General features: G+C 35.8%; 2 protein-coding genes across 2 annotated transcripts; one reads left to right on the top strand and one right to left on the bottom strand.

The window, feature by feature from the left end:
* Positions 1–6,494: 6,494 nt before the first annotated feature.
* Positions 6,495–10,290, bottom strand: LOC123898804. Its single transcript, XM_045949819.1, has 3 exons — positions 9,686–10,290; positions 7,732–7,812; positions 6,495–7,596 (listed from the first exon to the last, which is right to left on the bottom strand). The coding sequence occupies exons 1-3, from the start codon at positions 10,062–10,064 to the stop codon at positions 7,172–7,174; spliced, it is 885 nt and encodes a 294-aa protein (XP_045805775.1). The 5' UTR covers positions 10,065–10,290; the 3' UTR covers positions 6,495–7,171.
* A 2,083-nt stretch (positions 10,291–12,373) lies between these two features.
* LOC123898620 (TOM1-like protein 9) lies at positions 12,374–20,626 on the top strand. Its single transcript, XM_045949628.1, has 10 exons — positions 12,374–12,766; positions 13,720–13,798; positions 14,300–14,398; positions 14,496–14,609; positions 16,208–16,368; positions 17,206–17,287; positions 17,429–17,514; positions 17,639–17,836; positions 18,732–19,186; positions 19,636–20,626. The coding sequence occupies exons 1-10, from the start codon at positions 12,666–12,668 to the stop codon at positions 20,340–20,342; spliced, it is 2,082 nt and encodes a 693-aa protein (XP_045805584.1). The 5' UTR covers positions 12,374–12,665; the 3' UTR covers positions 20,343–20,626.
* The last annotated feature ends 461 nt before the right edge of the window (positions 20,627–21,087 follow it).

The following is a 21,087-nucleotide window of genomic DNA, read 5'->3' as shown; positions in this document are numbered from 1 at the left end:
GTCATATGATTCTAAAAGCAAGAAGGACACAACCAAATCGCTCGTCATGCAGCGAAACGAGGCGACATATCGCCATACCAGCTACAATCGCCAAAAAGGCAACAGGTATAAAGTTATCCTCAAACGATTCATAATCAATTTTAAAAGTGTCTAAGACATCGCAGGTGTAAGGGCGAGAGTTTTCAAGGCAAGAATGATAGAAGGCGTTACCGCATAATGTAATATCAAAAGTATAAAGAAAGGAATTCAAACAAATGAAGAAATTAACAAAAGACCCAATAAAGGGCAAGATGTTCAGGCCACAAGAGGGCATACAAAATAGTTACAAAAGCCACAGAAGGGCAAGATTAAATCCATTACAACATTACAACAAAAGAGTAAAGCATTCACTGTGGAGGAGCGTAAGGGACAAGTTTTCCATCAATAATCTGATTCATCGCATCAGCTTCGCCTAGGCGCTTGGCATCGAGATCTGGGAAAAGAAGCTTGATTTGCTCAACGGCAAAGGAGAAGCCTTCATCGTACTGGCTGGCGGCATAGAGTTGAAGCTCCGTGACATCATTCTCCAACCTAGCCTTCTCCTCGCCCAAAGTCCCCGTAGAAAATACCGCCTCATCCCTCTCCTTGGAAAGTTTAGAAATCTTCTCGTCCTGAGCAGCAGCATTCTCCTTGAGCTTGGTCTCAGAAGCAGCGTAGCTTTCCTTAATCTTGGCCAGCTTCTCCTCATACTCTTTCTTCAGCTTCTCCGCCTCGACTTCCTGTTCTTTCTTCAGCTTTTGAATGTCATCCTCCAGCTTCGCTTTGGTCTCAGAATACCTCTTCTCAATGTCAGCAAGATTATCATCAACGGTCTTCACTTTTCGCTTCGCCTCTAGAACCTCTTGCTCCTGGCGGTTTGTCAGCAAGTAATTGAGAAGAGTACCCTTGACTTCGTACTCCAGAGCCTTCTTCCTCAAGTCTTCTGTTGAGGTGTTGGTGAAGCGAGTCATGTCACCCACCATGGTCACTCCTCTCTCAATAAACTCCAGAGGATCAAAAGAGCTCCAAGAAAGGGAAGCAGCAGCATGGGCGTCTTCGGAGGAAGGCTGAGAAGAACTGGAAGCCACGCCTTTGCCTTTGGTAGCGTCCTTGGCAGTTTGAGTGGTACTCTCAACCCTCTGCTTTTTGGGAGGAGGAGGAGCGACACCCTCGGTTTCCTTTGCTCCAGAAGCTGTTTTCCCCGGGATCTCGACACGGATCCGCCCATCATGCTTCTTCTTACTTCGCCCTTCTTTTGTAGCAGCTTCCTCCACTTGTAGCTGCTTCAACGGGTCGCTCACAGCAACGACGGGATTGACTTTCTGCTGGCGAGCTTTAGCCAGAAATGCTAGTCTCTCCTCATTCGAGATAGTTCTCATTCTCTCTACAAAAACAAGGAAGGCAAAGAAACACAAGTTAGCAATAAGGCGAGATCAACATTAAACAAATGAAGAAAAATACAAATTTATTACTTACGCAAATACTCTTCCAAGGCTTTACTATTACCCTCACACCTAAGAATGTCAGCGGTATCCATGAGAGCATAGGAATCAAGGAAGTTGACGGTATCTTGTTCAAAATCACTCAAGGCCTCAAAGACGGCTCCCTTGATAAGCCTAGGGTTATCGGTCCAGTAGAAGGGAAATAGAGGATCTTCTACTTCATCATACATCAAATCCGGGAGCTGATCGCCACAGCGAACCCGAAGGAAGGAGTCTTTAAAGTTCTTAAAATTAGAAGCATATAAACTGAGGAGACGACGATTAGGTTGACTACTAATAGAAACAAAAGAGTGGAGCTTTAAGTTTTTTATCTGATAAAAGGAGAAGAAAACACCAATAGAGGGATCCAGGTTAAAACCTAAACACATCACCTCAAAGGCTTTTATGAAGGCCCAACTGTTAGGATGAAGCTGGGTAGGGGCGACATTGATAACTCTCAACATCTCCGCCTCAAAGGCAGTAAAGGGAAGCCAGATGTTAAGAGGTTGGATTACATTGGTATAAAGATAAAAATAAGCAGGCGGGGTGTCATTCCTAGTTGTTACAAACTCATTCTCGCTGACAGGTTCGGTTATAATTGATTCTTCATGAGAATGGTCGGAAAGTTTGACGGCTTTCCTAAAGCTTCTCACCATCTCCATGCTGGTATACTTTGAGGAGACTTCCATGGTAACGGGAGTATAACCAGCAACAACCAGATCGAGGCAAGGATTCTTCCGCTTTCCTGTGAAAGAGGAAGGCGAGATTATGACGCAATCACTGTCATTACCACTATCACTACTACTACTATCACTATCACTGTCACTACTACTACTCCCAACATCAAAACCCCATAATTCCGAGTAAAACCCTCGGCTATTAAGAACGCCGTTAGCCCTAGTATAGTGGGCGCGAACTTGTTGCGCCCATTCGAGATAACTAGGAGAAGAAATAGGAACCCTCCCCTCATTGTCATCTAGTTCCCTCAAAATAACCATTCTATTCTCTAATCAGAGAGATTATTAGGGTTCGTACCTAGGGCAGGATCAAATTAGCGAAAAGGAGTAAGGTATAAAAGTAAAATACCTTAAGAAATTGACAAAGCTTGGAGCAAGAAACTGGAAGCGTCCTGACACGAAGCGTTGAACGAAGGCTTGCTGGAGGATTGGAGAAGGGTAGGTGATAGGGAATACTGATTCGCGAGGAGAAATAAGTAAAGGGAAAAAGAAACGGAAATGCTACTTATAAAGGGGTAACCTTTTCGTCTGATTGAAGTTCAGGAGTTGAAACAAGTAATATCACACGCGTCGTCGGATCACATACGTGTCAAAAGCGCGTATCTCGAGAATAAATTATAGAAGATTTATCGTCAGATAATTAATAATAACGCCTTTAAAGGAACGGTCTCGCCAGGAACAAGTATCTCGCCAAAAGCAAGTGAAACTCGCCTTTTAAGGCGGAACAAAGATAACAGGGGCAGCGCCCAAAGGGGAGAATTCAAGACCAAGGCAAAAGCGAAATATAAAAACAACACATTCAGTTCAAAACAGGAAAAGGAATCTTTATTAATGGCGGAAAATAAAGGTATAACGAGGGGAAACCAAGTTACAAAAAAAAAAAACTAGTCCTAAAAGTCCTATCACTCAGATTCTGAATCCTTCTGCACAGGCTCAGGAAGCGTCACCTTGGATTCCACGGTGATCCGGGATCCATCTTCTTCACCCGACGAAGAAGCACGAGAAGAAAGCTCGGGAGGAACATACGTCTCCAGAAACGAAACGTAATCCCCATCAGCGCTGTCAGAATCAGAAGTATCAGAGGAAAGAACGATAACCTCCACCTTTTTGACCCCTTTAGCCCTTCGGGAACGGGTGGAATTCGAAGTGGTTATTTCCACCTTTGTCTTCCTTCGCTGAGAATGAGGCTTCTCAGCGATGGGCTTCCTGGTATTTTTCCTTTCCATCGTAAGGACTTAGAACAAGTTGATAAACGGGTGAGTTTAACGGTTGGTATTTATAGCCGATTATGTTTAACCCTAGCATCGTTATTAATGGTCCTAATTAATGCTTGGACGGTCGCAACCACTTTGGTTTGACTGTCTCGAAAAATGTCGTTCTTACGTTTCCAAGGAGTCAAAATTTGACCCATTTTAGTTATTAAAGACTGCAAAGGGAGGTGATACCAAAAGAAATGGAAGAACAGCACATAAGGAAAGGAAATTGCTTAAAATTCAAAGGAAATACAACGGAAGCAAAAATACGAAATGAAAATAACAAAGGTCCCAAAGTACAGAAGCAAATTACAAACATAGGAAAAAAGACATAAAAAGGGCGAGCAAGTAAACACATCACGGCATGGTAGAAGTTCCTAATTCATCAGCGTCAGCGACGGCGATACGATGCATTTCCTCCAATGCCCGTTTCACCCTCTTCGCCTTCACCATGTTCTCTTCAACGGGTTTCAGATCTTCCTTCAGCTCGCCCTGCTTGTCCAAAAGGTCTACCAGAGAATGACGTCTGGAAATTAACTTAGTGACATCATCCCTAATCTCACCCTGAAGAGCCCTCTTCCTCTTCAAGAGTGGCTTCATCTCTTTGTTCAACATCGCCAAACGATCATCTACCCTTCGCTCCTCATTGAAGCATATACCCAAGATCTCCTCCTGCACACCCATGGTCTCTTTCGTGATCTCTATCTGGCTGTCGACGGCTTCAGTAACTTCGGTATGGCACTCCTTAACGTTTTCCACAGCAATCACAAAGGAGGCATTATCCTTCAACTCTTTCTCCAGACGCAACACACTGTCAAGAAAACGCTTCTCTTCCTTGGTCAACCTCCAGCAATAATCATTCAGCTCTTTGACGAATTCTGAGAACTCACCAAAATCGTCCATTAGGTCCTCCGTTCTTAGGGTCAACATACGCCGGAGCCGCTTAATGACGGGAGAAGCGGGGGACTGACCACATTCAAAGGGAGGATTTTTGGGAGACATACTGTAGAAAGAGGACCTTTTAAGTGAGCAAATGAGAAATGATGAGTTAATCCTATCATCGAATGCTTCATTTTATAGAAGAAAGTCTCATCGTGGCAGCAGCAAGTGGAGAGACAGTTGATAGATATATAAGAACGTGCACCAGAAAGTGGGAAAGAACGTGACGAGATTTATCTCGCGCCACAAGTTTTAGAGGGAAAATTCGAATCATATTCAAGCACTTCACTCCTATGGACTTCGTGCTTGGGGGGCTGTGGACCGGGCAATGGGCTTAGAAACATATCCAGCAAGCCCAATTAATATAAGAAGGATGATAGGCCCAAATCCAGCAAGCCCTAAACACCCACTAGGCGACACATGGCCAAGGCGTGATCAACAATCATGTGACAACGCCCGAAGGTTGGACTCTGTATTATTATAAATATCTTCTCCTTCCATGCGTTAACAGACTGACTTGAGAAGGAAGAAACCAACTTCCCTCAACCGCCATAGCTTGGAGACCAAGGTTACCATCCCTATTTTTACGCTGCATCACCGAAGAAGACGTTAAAGACCGGATTTTAAGGAATCTTAGCTTGGAGAAGAAGACTAAGCGGTCTATAAATAGCTTCATACTTTCATTTGTCAAAGGATCATCATCTGACTTATAAAACTCCCAGGGTTGTTGGGATTGAACCAAGTGTAATCAAACCATTTAATCAATAATACAACCCCCTTTGTTTTTTGACCAGAACAATTATCAATCAAGTTTTTTAATTTTTAATTTTTAATTTATAAAAACTAAAAAACTGTTTTTGATAATGGAATCAAACAATCCCATAATTTTTTTATTTTTTATTTACAAATATCTTGTTTTATTTAAATAAATTTAATAAATCATACGTTTCTCAAAAAAAAATTTGTATTTTAAAATATTTTTACATATACATTCAATCGTATCATTTATGATGCTGCAATTTTAATAGATTCCTAAAATATCATTTTATCAACAAAAAAAATATGGTTAAGTTAGTAAAGATATCACATTTTATACATAAGGGTTAAAAAAAAACTAGTCAACAATAAAAATTAATAACGTAAGTTACATGTATATGAACTTCTATATATTGCCTATGAACTAATTAACATAATTGGACTTCTTTTTATAATACAGGCAAAACTATATTTGGGGATCTTTATAATTTGCGTGCAAATGTTAAGTTTTAGAAATATGGTTAGATTTATGTATAAAAAAAATGGTTAGATTTACCATTACAAACCATTGTGGGATCATAATAATATCATACAGGTTAAAAATTGAACAAGAAATCGAAAGCTAAGAAATACAATCCGTTTGAATTAACTTATTTTTGAACTTATGTATTTTTTATGTATTATTATAAGTTTGTCAAGATAGTTTATGATAAAATAGTTTATAAAAATATAATTTTTACTAGTGTGAACTTATAAAATAACATGAAACCCAATTTATATTGCATAAGCTGTTTGCATAAGCTAAAAAATAAGCTAATCCAAACGGGTATCTCTCATCATTTGTCGGAATGAAAACATGGGACGAGCAACAACCTGAACGTATACAATCAATCACGAGATTATATTAGATAAGTAGTTAGCATTGTTCCCTAGCTTGTTGCATTAGATACTGGTCGAACCGAAGGTCTTTAGCAAATGTATTGGTGGCTGCTGCATTGTATTTTAACTTGCATTGGTGTTGTGAATTTCGCACAACTTGTGTGCATTTGTTTTTCCAAAAAATAAAAGTACAATGCCAACAATTTTCCTTATTTGTTAATCATATATTTTTTACAGCATTTTAGTTTATTAACATAACAAACTACTTCATCAAAACCCTAACTTAGAAACATATACTACTGTTGAACTATCACTCACCCACATGTGAGATTTGTCGCTTTCTTTTATCCTCTATTTTCTTTTTCTTTAATCTAATTTCTTTGAGAGAGGATATATAAGATATAAGAGAGATGAGAGATGAGAGATGAGGGGAGAAAGAGAGAGGACATATTTCACTTTTTTCTAGACTTTTATCTCTATTTTGTCCAGTTCTAAACACAATTTTTAAATAAAATAAAAAAGTACTATTAAAGTTGTCTCATCCAATCTTACATTTTTCATCAAATGAAACGCACCCTAAGTCTTGTGAGTGTTGTTTATAGCCTCATTTACCCGTTGAAAATCAAGCCTAAAAAGATCACACTGTTGAGGTCTTGTTCTCGAGTTCATTACACGACACAAATGAAAGTCATATCTCATTTAACAAAATACCAAATCAAGTTGTGCGAGTCTTCACAAAACCCCCCAAGACTCCCACAAACAACATCCAATACTAGTCACATTCCTAATATTTTGGTGAAACCTAACATCTGTATTGCATTCGAACATCCCCTTGTTAATGGATTCATCCATCTTGAATCTTATATTTGCACAAAGTCCATACTCCATTAATCAAAATATGGGGATATGTCGATATGAGGTGAAATCCTTAGTTCAAAGGAGCACCAAGTCCATACTCCATTAATCAACATTTGTAATTGTTATTGTTGTATGATACATGTGAAAACATTTTTGTACAAACCTGAATTTGATCCATCATAACATTCTTCAAGGCATGAAAGTCTTGAAAAAGGACGGCGCCAAGCTCTTAGGACTGAATTTATCGAGTTCAGAGTCTTTGCCTGTTTGAGTTAGTATGTGTTAAATGAGGTGCCTCCTCATAACTGTCAGGTTCATCTTCTTCATCAGAAGAAAGAAGGGATGAACCCATCCATGCTTTAAACCCTTCAGTGACACGCCTTTCCACCTCTGGTGTGACTTCTAGGGGATTTGTTTCCAGCATTTCAAGCCCTAGATTTCGACCACCAAAGTGCCCTTCATCAAGAATCACAGCTGCTTTTCTCCTTAGGAAGAAGGCAGTGCCACCGTATAGAATAACCAGTCCCCAAGATGTAACTTCATAGCACCAAAACAAAGGTGTAGAACAGTTGCTCTTGCTCGTGAATGTCAAGAGACTTGAACCAAGAAACAAGGCAAGAATACCAAAGATGATGGCAAAGATAAGATTCAAGATGGATAGACAGCGAACACCACCTGCAGGATATCCAAATGTAAAACTTCAATTAATTGAGCCCATAAAATTCTCCAGTGTTAAATGAAAAGTTATGCCATAATTGAAAGTGCACAGAAAGACAGAAATGGAAATATCAGGCAGCAGAGGAATCATACCGCGCCTTGAGGCACAATAATTATTGTCAACCACCTTCAAGCATCCATTCCTTGTTGGAGCAGAATAAGCTACAGCGATACCTACAAAATAATATAATATAAAACCATCAAGCAAAGTCAACAAGATATTCTCCATAATTATGGCATAAAGCTTTTCGAATGAAGCTGACGAGTCACTTTCACACCAAAAGAACAAGATTAAATTCTAGTTAAAGATAATATACCAGGAACATGAAATAGTTGTTTATACGGCATGTGATTTATAAACAATCAAATAATACTACATGACCAAAGAAGAGAGGTGTTACTAAAATAGGCTGTATAGTACAGTAAAAAACAAGTTCTGGATCAAGATGAGACACAAAGTATAGAGAATAGAAAATCACTCTTTTAATAAATGTTTGGATTACAGTTAACCCCTTAATTTCCAGTCCGTTTGGCAAAATAAAAAATGATTTCCTTTTATATAAACCCATCATTTGTAAACTAATATCCAAATATGCTCTTAGTTGTTGTCCCTGCAAACCATCCAATATGTTCAAGATTATCAATTCAAGATGACACAAAAATAAAAGGATTACTTCCGGCAAAAACTTAAGCTATAGATTAAAATAGTATTCCATAACATAATTATGTGGCCAGCAATCTTAGAATCACATTATTTAGTGAATCTGTGAAAGGAAAATATGTGGTTGGATCTGTCCTATCATCGGGAATTCCAACAATGTCTGGGAATTGTACTGAAAGTACAAATGATAAACAGAAACTCTTGAATTGCATTTGTGCAACTCTTGAATTGACAAATTTGTGCAGCTGTGTTGATTGCTTATCTTAAGTTGAAAATGAAAAATTATTTGATTTGGATGAAGCAGGCTGGATGGGTGTGCAAAGTTGTAAATCAAAGATTTGAGAATGTAGCATTGCTCTACTTGAAAGAGTCGACACTCTCCCTTCTCAATTCTCATCTAGAAATAATCAAGTGATGAAAATTACAAAAAAAAAAAATGCTAGGAAGAACTCCAGAAAAGCATCAAGTGGTCGACTTCTTTAATAGTACTCCTCTAGAATGATAGAAATCTTAGATTAGATTCAAATTTATAAAGAGAACAATCGCATACTTCTGTTGCTGATATCGAACATACAACAAACAACTACATCTATAACTATAGATTGTCTACATATTCCAACAGTCATAAACTATACAAGTTTACGGAGAAATAAAAACAATTTCCATTCTAAGCATCACAGTCATTTATCAATTCAACTTGCATCACGTAAAGAAAGCCTGTTATTTCTCTCTCTTAATTTTTTATCGAAATTAACAATCATCATATTAGGCTTTCTAAACTTCTAATTCATAGTTTTTTCCTTTTAGCTGCGATGTATGGACTAAGGATTTAATTTTTCATCGCCCCAAAAGTGAGTTAAAATTTAACAGCAATTATGAATCACAATTCCACCGTGAAAGGATTATTATCTACAGTTCAATTCTTCCCATTTTCTAGCAGCCTACTCCTGAAATTTCTTCAATGCCAAAAGATCCTGTGTCTCTAAAGAGCTGTTACCCATGATATTGCCTCAATTATTATATGAACAAACCATCAATTTAGTCCCCAAACTATCACTCTATCTCCAATTTAGTATCTAAACTATATAATAAATAGTCCCTAACGGGTCATGCATTATTCTACCTCTATTAAGCACTGACACTCCTCAGATTAGATGTGTGTCTGACACCACCTACACTATAATTTCAATGAATTATGTTATTTTCTCAAATTATTATCGGTGTGAGTGTCGTGTCTGTGTCCGTGCTTCATAGTTCTACATACAAGCTATGATTATTTCACTACTAATGTATGAAAATGAACAGCAAAATTAGCATTCTTTCTATTGGCAATAATAATCAGACAAAAAAACTCATCAAAAGCAACATTGAAATTAATTTTCTTACCAGCAATGAGATAAACACTGGAAAGCGCGAAAACTATGAACGACGGAATGAACACAACCATCCAATAATAATCAACAATTTCTTGATCCGTAAGATAAAAAGCACTGGGAAACAGATCAGATTCAGAGTCACCTTTCATTCCTAATTGTACCGTTTGAAGACTTCGATCAACACATAACGGTCTCTTCCCATCGCTACCGGGAAACACTATATTCAAACTGATAACCGTGGAAACGATGATTGCAAGCCAGATTCCGGCGACAAAAGTAACTGTCACCGGTCTCTGAAGCTTGCTCCATGCTTTTTCTTCTTCCCTGAGACTCTCGTACTCGCGCTTTGGCATAAACGCTTGCCGGAGCGCGTCGCTGATGATCGACATCGATGGAAGCAGCGAGCGGTTAAAACATCATCAAATCGACATGGATTTATGCAATCTAGGGTTTCAAATTTCTTCCAAATTGATTTTTCAAAACCCTAATATGATGATGCTATGATGAATTTAAACACTGGAATCTATGACTTACAAAGTGACAGTGATTTAAAATTGTAATTGCGGGGTTAGGGTTTGAATCTTGTTGAATTAAAAGATTAAACGGTGGAGCTAAACGTAGGAAATTAATATATACTATTTTTTTTATAAATTATTTCAAGTACTTCTTTTTCATTTTTTTTTTATAAAAGAAATCGCAAACCATTTAATAAAACTCATTAGAATTCTAATTTCGCATCCGATATATTTGTGGACGAAGAATTTCTTTTTCGAGTTTTTTTAGTAGTCTAATGACTAAAAATTCTAATAATGTTGGAAATTAAAAAGAAAAAAATTCTTGAATTTAGAATAGTCGAACTTAGAATTGTTGGCACCACATTGAATTTACCAATCTAGATTTCTTCTCAAATACGGATGCTTATGATTGGCTTAAGATGGACATCATCGGATCCCAAACTCTCTTTCTTTTGGCAGGTGTTTGGTGGGCATAGAGACATCGCAACCTGATGTGTTTGAATATTTGGTTTTTAAGCAAACTCTCCTTTAACATCAAGTCTATGGTTGAGACTTAAAAAAAATTGTTTCTCCCCGGTATCCGATGACAATTTAGCTGATAGAGTTATCAAGTGGAATAACAACAATTTCTCCTATACCATTTTTAATGTCAACGGAAGTTGTCTCGATTCCCCAGCTAGGTCCGATTTTGGCGGAGTCATTAGAAATACCTAAAACATAAAAAAAAAACACAAAAAAGAAATTTAACAAACACTAAATATGGAACTCACAATAAATCAATTACAATGCTCACAATAAATCAATTCATCCTCTTGATGACATCCCATGTTTGCCAAAAACATCCACATATTGGTTAGCTTTATGATAAGTGTGACACACCTTAATCTCTCAATTTAAAATAAGTAGTCACCTAATTCTCAGGCACACTATTCTATTGTTATTCAAAGTATGCACAACAATTTTGGAATCTTTTACTTATAAAAATAAAATAAAAAACTACTTGGAGCTCAACATCTTTAAAACAACAATCCTAAATGAATCTCAAACCTTTTATAACACTTCAAAACTCAACATATACATTAGCATACGAGATGCTTAGGAAATACTCTACACCAAATCACCAATTACCATAATTTCCTTTTTTAGACAACGGCTATTTCACTTAAATAAAGCATTTTCATTATTTTTTGACATAATTTATTAATCATTACTTTTTTTATTCATTACGTAGTTGACAATGAATTTTTTTTTCCGACACAGTTGTACTGACAATGATGTTTTATCTTAGAATATAGAAAAAAAAGATAATCATTTGTTTGGCTCTCCTTGGTGTGATATTAAGATTCTTATGTTATTTATTTTTTTGGTGAAAGATGCTTATGTTAAATTTATTGATTAATGATTGATATTTAGTGAATGACATTTTATAGAATGTATGACATTTTCAATCAATGAACTCGATTTCATTAATATACTATAGTAATCACTAGCTGTTCAAAAAAAAAAAAAACTATAATAATCACTAATTATAAGAATCGATAATGGTAATAGAAAAATGCTAGTATTTTTTTTTTTTTTACGGTAGAAAAATGCTAGTATTTAGTAAGGAATTTATTTGCAAGAAAGAGAAAGATCATGTGTGATAATGTTTAATACTAACAAATTATAATCATTATCTTTCCTAATCCCATATATGGTTAATCAATTCTTAATCGATCAAATTTTCTATTTTTGATGATTCTTCTATTTCTTGTTTAAATTGTTTGTTCATGGTAATATATGTTTTATATTGGATTGCTTAAAAAAAATGTTTTATATTGATATGGGATTCACTCAAATATTATTTTTTTACGGAACTCAAATATCTCTTTGAATAAAGGTGGATGTAAATTATTTATGAAAGTTCTTTGGATTTCAAATAATGTGTGCACTAACAATTGAGAAAAATGCTACACAATGCTCTCGACACTAGTTAAATATATTAAGATGAAAATATTATCTTATACAGTAATAAATAGTGATTTAATGCCTTAAAAATATAAAAAATTATCATTTTTTCATCATTAATTTTATCATTTGTGTTTGTTTAACTAGTGTCCCAGACTACCAAAAATATATTCAAACTTGAAATTAAAGTCTTGGCCGAATAGAAATAGAAGAAGATCCCAAAGAACAAAAAGTACTAGAAGTTACCAAAATCTTGTTTTGAGTCAGGAGGTGTGGTGCAACTGAACATTCGAAGCTACAAACCATTATTTTAAGCGCCACTTCTCTCATACTTGGTCGGCATAGCTGGAATACCAACACGTGCACTCTTATCATTGGCTCATAATACTAGTCCCATTTCCAATTCTACCCTTGCAATATTTCCTCAACGGAATTCATCATCACCATCTTTGTGTGAGAAAGAGAGAAAGAGTTAGTTACTTTCATCTCTGTGGTATCACCGGAATCACTCTTCGATCCTCTCCGGCGATGGTGCATCCCTTGGTTGAACGTGCCACTAGTGATTTGCTCATCGGTCCTGATTGGGCTTTGAACATCGAGATCTGTGATGTAGTCAATCGTGATCCCGGGTACGAATTGCTTCGGGATTCTCTTTCTCTTCATTCCGTTCTTTAATCGAATAGTTAATTTTCTTGCAGAATTACCAAAAATGAAAAAAAAGATAATAAAAGACTGAATGAACTCCTTTCATTTTTCTGTTATGAATGAATGAATTATGATAACTAAGTTATAGAGTGGAGTTTGTGTTGATGGCTGTGATAATAATAAACATTGCAATGAAACAGCGAAAATTCGGAATAGGAAATTTTGAATTTGAGCAGGTTTTCACTTTTTGACTTAGTGATCGAGGATTGATGAGTGTTATTGTTTGATCAATTAGGGAATAAGAATAGTATATGGCTATTATTGTGTTGTAGATTCTTAAAATTTGCGCCGCGATCCACTTATTCGCCAGTATGATTGATCTAAAATAGCATCCATTATGAAATTTTTGTAAACATTTAAGGGAATATAAGGTTGGTTTGGTGGTGTTAAAGAGTGGAGTGATAATGAGATCAACCGTGCAATCGCCACTCTCAGCATAATACTAACAATTACTACTACCAACTACCAATACTAACAACTGTTTCGAAAAACAAAAAAGTTTTCATAAACATTCATAGCTGGCTATTTAACCTTGAGGAAGAAAAATTTGTACATGGCTCTTACATGTTAGAGGAAATCAATATATATTTTTTCTTCTTTCTTACCATTTGTGTCTATCCGGTTATGTATCAAACTTTGGAAATCCGATATATGAATGTACTTACTATTTGTTGTTTTATGTTGATCAGGAGTTATTTATAAATTCTACTAATGCGAGAAAAGGGTGGTATATCTTAGTCCGTACATATTTATGTGTCTATACACTTCTGAGTATATACAGTTTTGAACTGGATGTTTATTTTCTTTTATTTGATTTATAATTTTTAAGTTTTGCTTCTTCATAGTTTGAGAATTCAGCTTGTTTATGATTTTTCAGGGAATCAAAGGCTGTTGTTAAAGGTTTAAAGAAGCGGATTGGACATAGAAATTCTAAAATTCAACTTCTTGCACTAACTGTAAGCTTATATACTTTATTGTAACACTTTTCATATCCAAATCCTTAACATTGTCCAAGCTGCTTTTGGATATATGTATTTTCTTTTTCTTCATTTTTTTTTGTTTTTTAATTTCTCTTTAGACCTTGGTTATTGATTTAATGTTTCTTGTCACTTTTTCTGAAATAAGCATTCCACTTTAAACAATCGCATCCGCAAGCATAGAGAGAGAGAGAGAGAGGGAGAGAGAGAGAGAGAGAGAGAGCCTACAATCAGTTTTGTTGCAAGCGACATTCTGTTAGGAGAGAAAAGGCGTCTCAAATGCCTTAGTGAGATTTTATTCATCTTGTATTCTTGTTTAGTTCTCGTCACGTTGGCCTGACTCAACCATTTCTTTGTGAATGGACAATACATGCATCTTAACTTTTGGATCTCCAGTCTAACAGCCTGTATATGTGTATCATCTTTAACAATTAGAATACTTATTTATTTTTTTATTGGTCTGTTTCTGTTACATTCCAGTTGCTGGAGACAATCGTAAAGAATTGCGGGGACATTGTCCACATGCATGTTGCCGAGAGAGACATTCTTCACGAGATGGTGAAAATAGTAAAGAAGAAGGTATTCATATTTCTTTAATGTTTTAGTAGCCTTCCTATTTCGATACCTGCTTTCCTTATGCAAAATATGTTTATAATATTTGTCACGCCAATTGCAGCCCGATTCTCATGTCAAAGAGAAGATACTGATTCTTATTGACACTTGGCAAGAAGCTTTTGGAGGCCCAAGGGCAAGATATCCACAGTATTATGCTGCCTACCAGGAACTGTTGGTATGTTGAACACTTGTTTTAGCTGAGATGTTTTCAAACACATATTTGCTCTCTACTTGCCATTATGAGTAGGAAGGGAACGTCAGTTGATGTTGACGCTTTAGGGTTTTAGATAAAGAGGAAAGAGAAAGAATAAAGACTTTAGAATTTCGAATATGGTTTATAATTTATGATATGATTTGATACAAAACGATTAAATGCCAACCCTTATTTATACGAGTACAAGACTCAAAATCCTAATTAAATAGGGAAACTAATCATGATAATAACCAAAAGGTATCAAAACTAATTTTAATAGATAATATAAGATACCTGATACCCTATGATAAAATTTAATCTTATGAAATAATCAAAAACGTTCTAAATAATATCAAGATATTATAACATATTTTTGTTTCTTCTAACAATTTCCCTCAAGTTAAATAAGTGTTACTTGTTGTTATAGATGTATCCTTTATAAGAGAAAAACAACCAAACAGTAGCTGTTGGGAGACCATAATTTGGACAAAAAACCGTACCAAGGCGCAGATAAAGACAAAAACCAATACCAAACTGTGACTGGGACAAAACCATCGCCAACCTGCAACTTAGACAAAACCAGTACCAACTACAAGCCATAACTGAGACAAAGCCTATGAACAGCTAGGATTAATAAACGTCTCATTGTCGGTTGGATTGGAGAAATAGGAGTATATCTAGGGAGATCATGTAGAGGGCCACAACAGCTGCATGCAAACGGTGGCAAAATCAAATTCAAATGCGAGACCCACAAGCTAAAAGTGATCTTACTCTCAACAGAACCAGGAAAGACTTTGGACCAAAGTTAACCAGCAACACAATGGTATTGTGTGGACCTCACGTGCCAACAAGAAGCTTTCTAGACTTATTTGTGTGATGATCCGTAAGATTCCTCCTATGACCTTGTTTGAGGGAACAACCAATTGGACATATGACAACCAAACTAGAAAGCTCGGCCTCCTCGATGGAAGACAGTGATGGCAAAAAAGGATTTTGAGTAGAATTATAGTAGAGCCCCAAGCATTAGGGAACTTGGCAGTGGAATAGTGACACTGATGATGAGACATGTAACAGAGGATGGCTCTGAATCTATGTTAAAGTTATAGGGTTTTAGATTAACAATTATGATTGATTCATGAAAATTGAACACTTCGGATAAAAGACTCCAAATCCTATTTAAAAAGGGTAGCAAATCACAATAATAATAATAATAATAATAATAATAATAATAATAATAATAATAATAATAATAATAATAATAATAATAATAATAATAATAATAATAAAGAAATATGGAATCTAATTTAAGAGTTAATCTAATCCTGTGAGAGCCTCTAAGATGAAATGAAATAACCAGTCCTATGAGATTAGATAATCTAAGATACTAAGGTATTAAAAGATATTTTCATATCTTATTACAGTTGAGAAGCATTTGGCACTTTCTTTGAGGATGCTCTCAAGTCTCATCTGTTTGCTTATGTGTTTTGAGAATGAATGGTTGCACTCAGAATATATGCATAAACCTTTTTTAAATTAATTTCTTTGTCCATTTCTTTAATTCTATAAAGGATTTTTTTTAGCATGCGGGGGCTGCATTCCCTCAAAGGTCTGAGCAATCTGCACCTGTATTCACGCCACTACAAACACAACCATTGGGATCATACCCTCAAAATATACGCGATTCTGATGCTCGGCAACCCCCAGCTGAGTCCTCAGTGGAATCTGAGTTTCCAACCCTCAGGTACATCTCTCTGTTATCACATAAAAGGAAGTTAACTTGATTGTTTTCATTTCCTAGTTTCTATCTCTCATGTTATCTTCATATCTTTATTGAATGGAATTTGTTAAGTGTATATAATTTTAGTGTAGTACATTCTCATAATCATATCCATTATCTGTCTAGATTTTCTTTTTTAAGCTCAAATGCCACATTTTTAAGACATGTGCTGTTCATTTTGTAATTGGCATAGCCTTGCATAATTATATAAAAATATTATTTTTCAATTAAGATGGTTGTTATGTTATATTTTTTCTATAATGAATCAAGAATTTTAAAGAAGCAATCCAATCTTAAATGGGTTTCATTTTCATTTCTTTTTGAACAAAAAACGTTAGTAGTAAGTTATTAGAAATATCAGCGAGGGCATTCAAACCCACAGCACCTTATCTCTCCGACCCTTATGTTCCTCAAATCACTTTGTCACTCCATTCTCATATTTATTGTTTGTTTGTTTGTTTGTTTGTTTGTTTGTTCTTTTCTAGATCTATGTAAAATAGCTTTAGATGATTGATATATAATTGTATTTTAAAGCTTCCTCTTGTTTCTCGATTTATATGATAGCTTAAAAAATGCTAGTATTTTCATGTTGGTCCCACTAAATAGAGAGTGGACCCAGGTTTTTAAGAGGGACTTACAAAAAACTTACCCAATAATATTAAAGGTTTTGAGAAAAGTGTGTTTGTATTTTTAACTATTATTAGATGATGATGATGATGATGATAAACATTATTCCATGTGATACAGATTGCCATATCTGATTGTGCATTGATTTATTCTAATTGAGCTTTCTGTTGCCAGTTTGTCCGAAATTCAGAATGCACGTGGTATAATGGACGTTCTTACTGAAATACTTACTGCTTTAGAGCCTGGTAACAAAGAAGTAAGATGTTCAATTTGAGCTTTCAAATTATGGTGTATCTAAATAAAAAAATATCATGCGAAACTTGAGGGTTTTATCAATGGTAAGCCCTGATTTTATTGATGTAACATTACATTGTATGACCATTACTTCTATGTTTAGGGGCTTCGGCAGGAAGTTGTTGTTGATTTGGTGGACCAATGTCGAACATACAAGCAGAGAGTGGTACACCTTGTTAATTCAACTTCGTAAGTCCTGGTGTTCTTTTTCATGATACTATGATATTATGGCCACATTATCATATTCTTTACATGTTTATTTAAATCCAAAGAAAAAACTAGTTATGATTTATGGTTGAACCTTTCTCTATAGGGATGAGTCACTGCTATGCCAAGGACTAGCTCTTAATGATGATCTGCAGCGTATACTTGCCAAGCATGAATCCATTGCTTCAGCAGATACTGTTCAAAATCACATTGAGAAACCAAATCCTGCACCTAGCAGAGCACTAGTAGATGCTGATGATCCTTTAGTTGATACTGGAGATACTAGTAAACAAACTGATGCGAGGTAGTCCAGTGTTGTCGCTCTCCATTACTACTCTGCATTCATTAACAGTATGCTGCTATATTTACCATCAATATTAACTCTTGCTCAATTAGAATTCACGTAATTCATTTCTCCCCTATTATAATACATGCAATTCATTTCTGTTTTGCTATTTCTTCTTGACACAGTGAATTTTATAGTTCAAAATAAATTCTAAATTCTATCTGCCAATGAAACCGGGAAACTTGTTTATATTGTTTCTAGTGGTGTGATCTCTTTGCTTTGTTTGGGAGCTGAAAATGAGTTTTGGGTTTTTGTCTTCAAAGCTAGGGCTTTGTGAAGTTTTGTGCTATTATTGTTTTGGATGGGTATGGCTTGTTTGGTTGTGTTTTGGCTTTTTAGTTTTTAAAACAAGTCTTACCTTTTTTAGTTTTAAGAACAAAAGAAAATAAGAAACAACTTTGTAAAACAGTTTTACTTAACAAGTTTTTCAGTTTTTAATTTATTTCTTTTTGACACAAGTTTTTAATTTAAAAACTGAAAAATAGATTTTAATAGGGGAATCAAACAAACCCTTGTGTGTTTTACTGTATGCCAGAGCAATGGGTCATAGGTTTTGGCTGCAGACTTATGTAAATAATGTATAAACATGCAGAAATAGACAAAATATACACATTTGAGGTGCTAGCTTAGTGGTAAGAGCTTAGCTTTGTAATCTCAGGGTACATAGTCCAAACTCCCTCACAGACTGTTGTAAAATGGTCATTAGTGTCACTTAAATTAATGAAATTTTTCCCTTCCCCAGTTTTAAGTAAAAGATTAATAGATTGGCGTGGAATCACATTTCAAGTTGACTAAACCTGTCTGGTGCCTTTTGGCTATATTATATGGCTCTCAAGTTAAAATGTTTTTGCAGATCATCTTCTGGTGCTGAAGCAGGGTCTCAAACACTGAATCAGTTGTTGCTTCCTGCCCCCTCTACATCAAATGGCTCAGCTCCTACCTTAAAGGTTGATCCCAAATTGGATCTGCTCAGTGGTGAAGAGTACGGCTCACCAAAAGCAGATAATTCACTTGCTATTGTTCCTGTAGGAGAACAACAGCCAGCCAGTCCTGCGCCTCAACAGAATAATGCCCTTGTTCTTTTTGATATGTTTTCTAATGGAAACAATGTGCCAACTCCTGTTAATACCCAGCCAATAGCTCCCCCCCAATTTCAACAACAAACTATCATATCTCAAGGTGTATTTTACCCCAACGGAAGTATGCCAAATGTGGGGTCACCGCAACCACTATATACTCAAAACACAGGTCCTGCCTGGAATGGTCAGGTTGTGCAGCAGCAGCAGCAGCCACCTTCACCCGCTTATGGTGCACTTACTGCTTCTTTGTTAGATTTAGTTACTGTTTAGCTCAAATCCTTTGGTAGTTTCACATCAAATGCACTTAATGCTTCATTGTTAGTTTAAATTACTGTTTATAGTCTCTTCTTTTTTTGGTAGTTTCTAAGATTTCCGATCCTTGCTTTTAAGTTGGTTCATGGAAAATTTGCAAGTCTTCGGTGGTGTTTTCATTGTTAGTTTAAATTACTGTTTATAGTCTCTTCTTTTTTTGGTAGTTTCTAAGATTTTCGATCCTTGCTTTTAAGTTGGTTCATGGAAAATTTGCAAGTCTTCGGTGGTGTTTTCTTTTCCAACTCAGTAGCAGTAACCTGTTGGATTTGTGATTGGTTGGATATAGGAGAATGTCAATATATAGGATTTCTGCTCTCATTTATGTGGGACATTTTTGCACAACTCACCTTTTTGTTTTGTATACAGGTACACAAAGTGGTGGATCATTTCCGCCTCCTCCATGGGAAACTCAACCTGCAGACAATGGTAATCTAGTAGCGGGCAGTCAATACCCGCAGAATGGTAATCTAGTAGCAGGCAGTCAATATCCGCAGAATGGTAATCTAGTAGCAGGCAGTCAATATCCGCAGCCAATGCACTTCACTCATATGGTCATGACACATGTACAAACTTCCGTACCTCCTCAAGGACCTCAAGCAATGGGGTTTGACCAGGCTTCTGGAATGTATATGCAGCCAAATGCTAGCCATATTCCTACAATTCCTACAATCAATAACCAGGTTCAAAGTAACCAATTCGGCTTGCAGCCTCCGTATATTCCGGGTCCTTATATGGGTATGGTTCCACATCAAATGCAAAATGGTCCTGTGGCTTCCATGTATCCTCAACAGATGTATGGTAACCAATTCTTAGGATATGGCTATGGTCAGCAACAGCAACAGCAGCAGCAGCAACAACAACAACAACAACAACAACAACAACAAGGGCTTCAATATGTCGAGCAACAAATGTATGGCTTATCTGTGAGAGATGATAATTCTCTAAGAAATCCTTACCAGGTTTCTGCTGCATCTTATGCGCCACCCGGGAAGCCTTCCAGGCCAGAGGATAAGTTATTCGGTGACCTTGTTGACATGGCAAGAGTGAAACCAAAATCTACTCCCGGTCCTTAAAAACTATGATTGGATTTTTTCGTTTGCCAACTCTTGCTCTTTTTTTTTTTTTTTTGTTTATTCTTTACATTTTACTTATATATTTTAATATATGTATATTTTTTTTGTTACTGTCCCATATTGTTTTGCTTCTCTGCCAATTGGCGATAGATTTAGGCTTAATATATTTTTTTATCACAGTAATATACCTACATTTTCATTTTGGTCCCTGATATTTTTATTTTTGAAGTGATCTCTGTAAAATGTGTTTTTCATTATGGTCTTGTTATTTTTTGGTTCCTGTATTTTTATGTTCGTTTTTCTCACTGTAATATTTGGTTTATGCTTTAATGAGTCCTATATATGATAGAGTCTCAAACTGAAATAATGGGTCTTAAATGAAAAAATGTATATTGCACTATCGCAGGGACTTAAATGAAATATATATATATATATATATATATAAACAACAATGAGGACTAAAAATGAATATATTAAAGGAAAAGAAGGCACTGAAAGTTTAAAGGAAAATCAGAGCATTTTAAGAGTTAGAATGGAGTTCTAATGACATTTGTTACTGTCCTCCTTTCTTCATATCTCTCATTTCATGGGAGTGTTTAGAGCAGCTCCGTTGATGAACTAAAGATAAAGTTGATTAAGTGGGTTCTATTGGATCATATCATCATTTTAATTTATTTTTTTACTCGTATGACGAACTTCATAAGAACCCAAAAGTGATGATAACATTTATCTATACATTTTTTTT

This window comes from Trifolium pratense, linkage group LG7 (genome assembly GCF_020283565.1).
Source record: "Trifolium pratense cultivar HEN17-A07 linkage group LG7, ARS_RC_1.1, whole genome shotgun sequence".
In the NCBI taxonomy this organism is placed as follows: domain Eukaryota; kingdom Viridiplantae; phylum Streptophyta; class Magnoliopsida; order Fabales; family Fabaceae; genus Trifolium; species Trifolium pratense.
The sequence above is the reverse complement of the archived record's forward strand: the minus strand, read 5'-3'. Positions and strand labels throughout refer to the sequence as shown.

Bases quoted from the DNA above. Each gene is read 5' to 3' on its own strand.
- LOC123898804 (XM_045949819.1), bottom strand. From the start codon at position 10,064: ATGTCGATCATCAGCGACGCGCTCCGGCAAGCGTTTATGCCAAAGCGC. The intron at 7,813-9,685 runs GTAAGAAAATTA...ATTATTTTGTAG, and splicing joins CAGTGTTTATCTCATTGCTG to GTATCGCTGTAGCTTATTCT. The intron at 7,597-7,731 runs GTATGATTCCTC...GATATCCTGCAG, and splicing joins TTATTGTGCCTCAAGGCGCG to GTGGTGTTCGCTGTCTATCC.
- LOC123898620 (XM_045949628.1), top strand. From the start codon at position 12,666: ATGGTGCATCCCTTGGTTGAACGTGCCACTAGTGATTTGCTCATCGGT. The intron at 12,767-13,719 runs GTACGAATTGCT...ATGATTTTTCAG, and splicing joins GTAGTCAATCGTGATCCCGG to GGAATCAAAGGCTGTTGTTA. The intron at 17,837-18,731 runs GTAGTCCAGTGT...ATGTTTTTGCAG, and splicing joins AGTAAACAAACTGATGCGAG to ATCATCTTCTGGTGCTGAAG.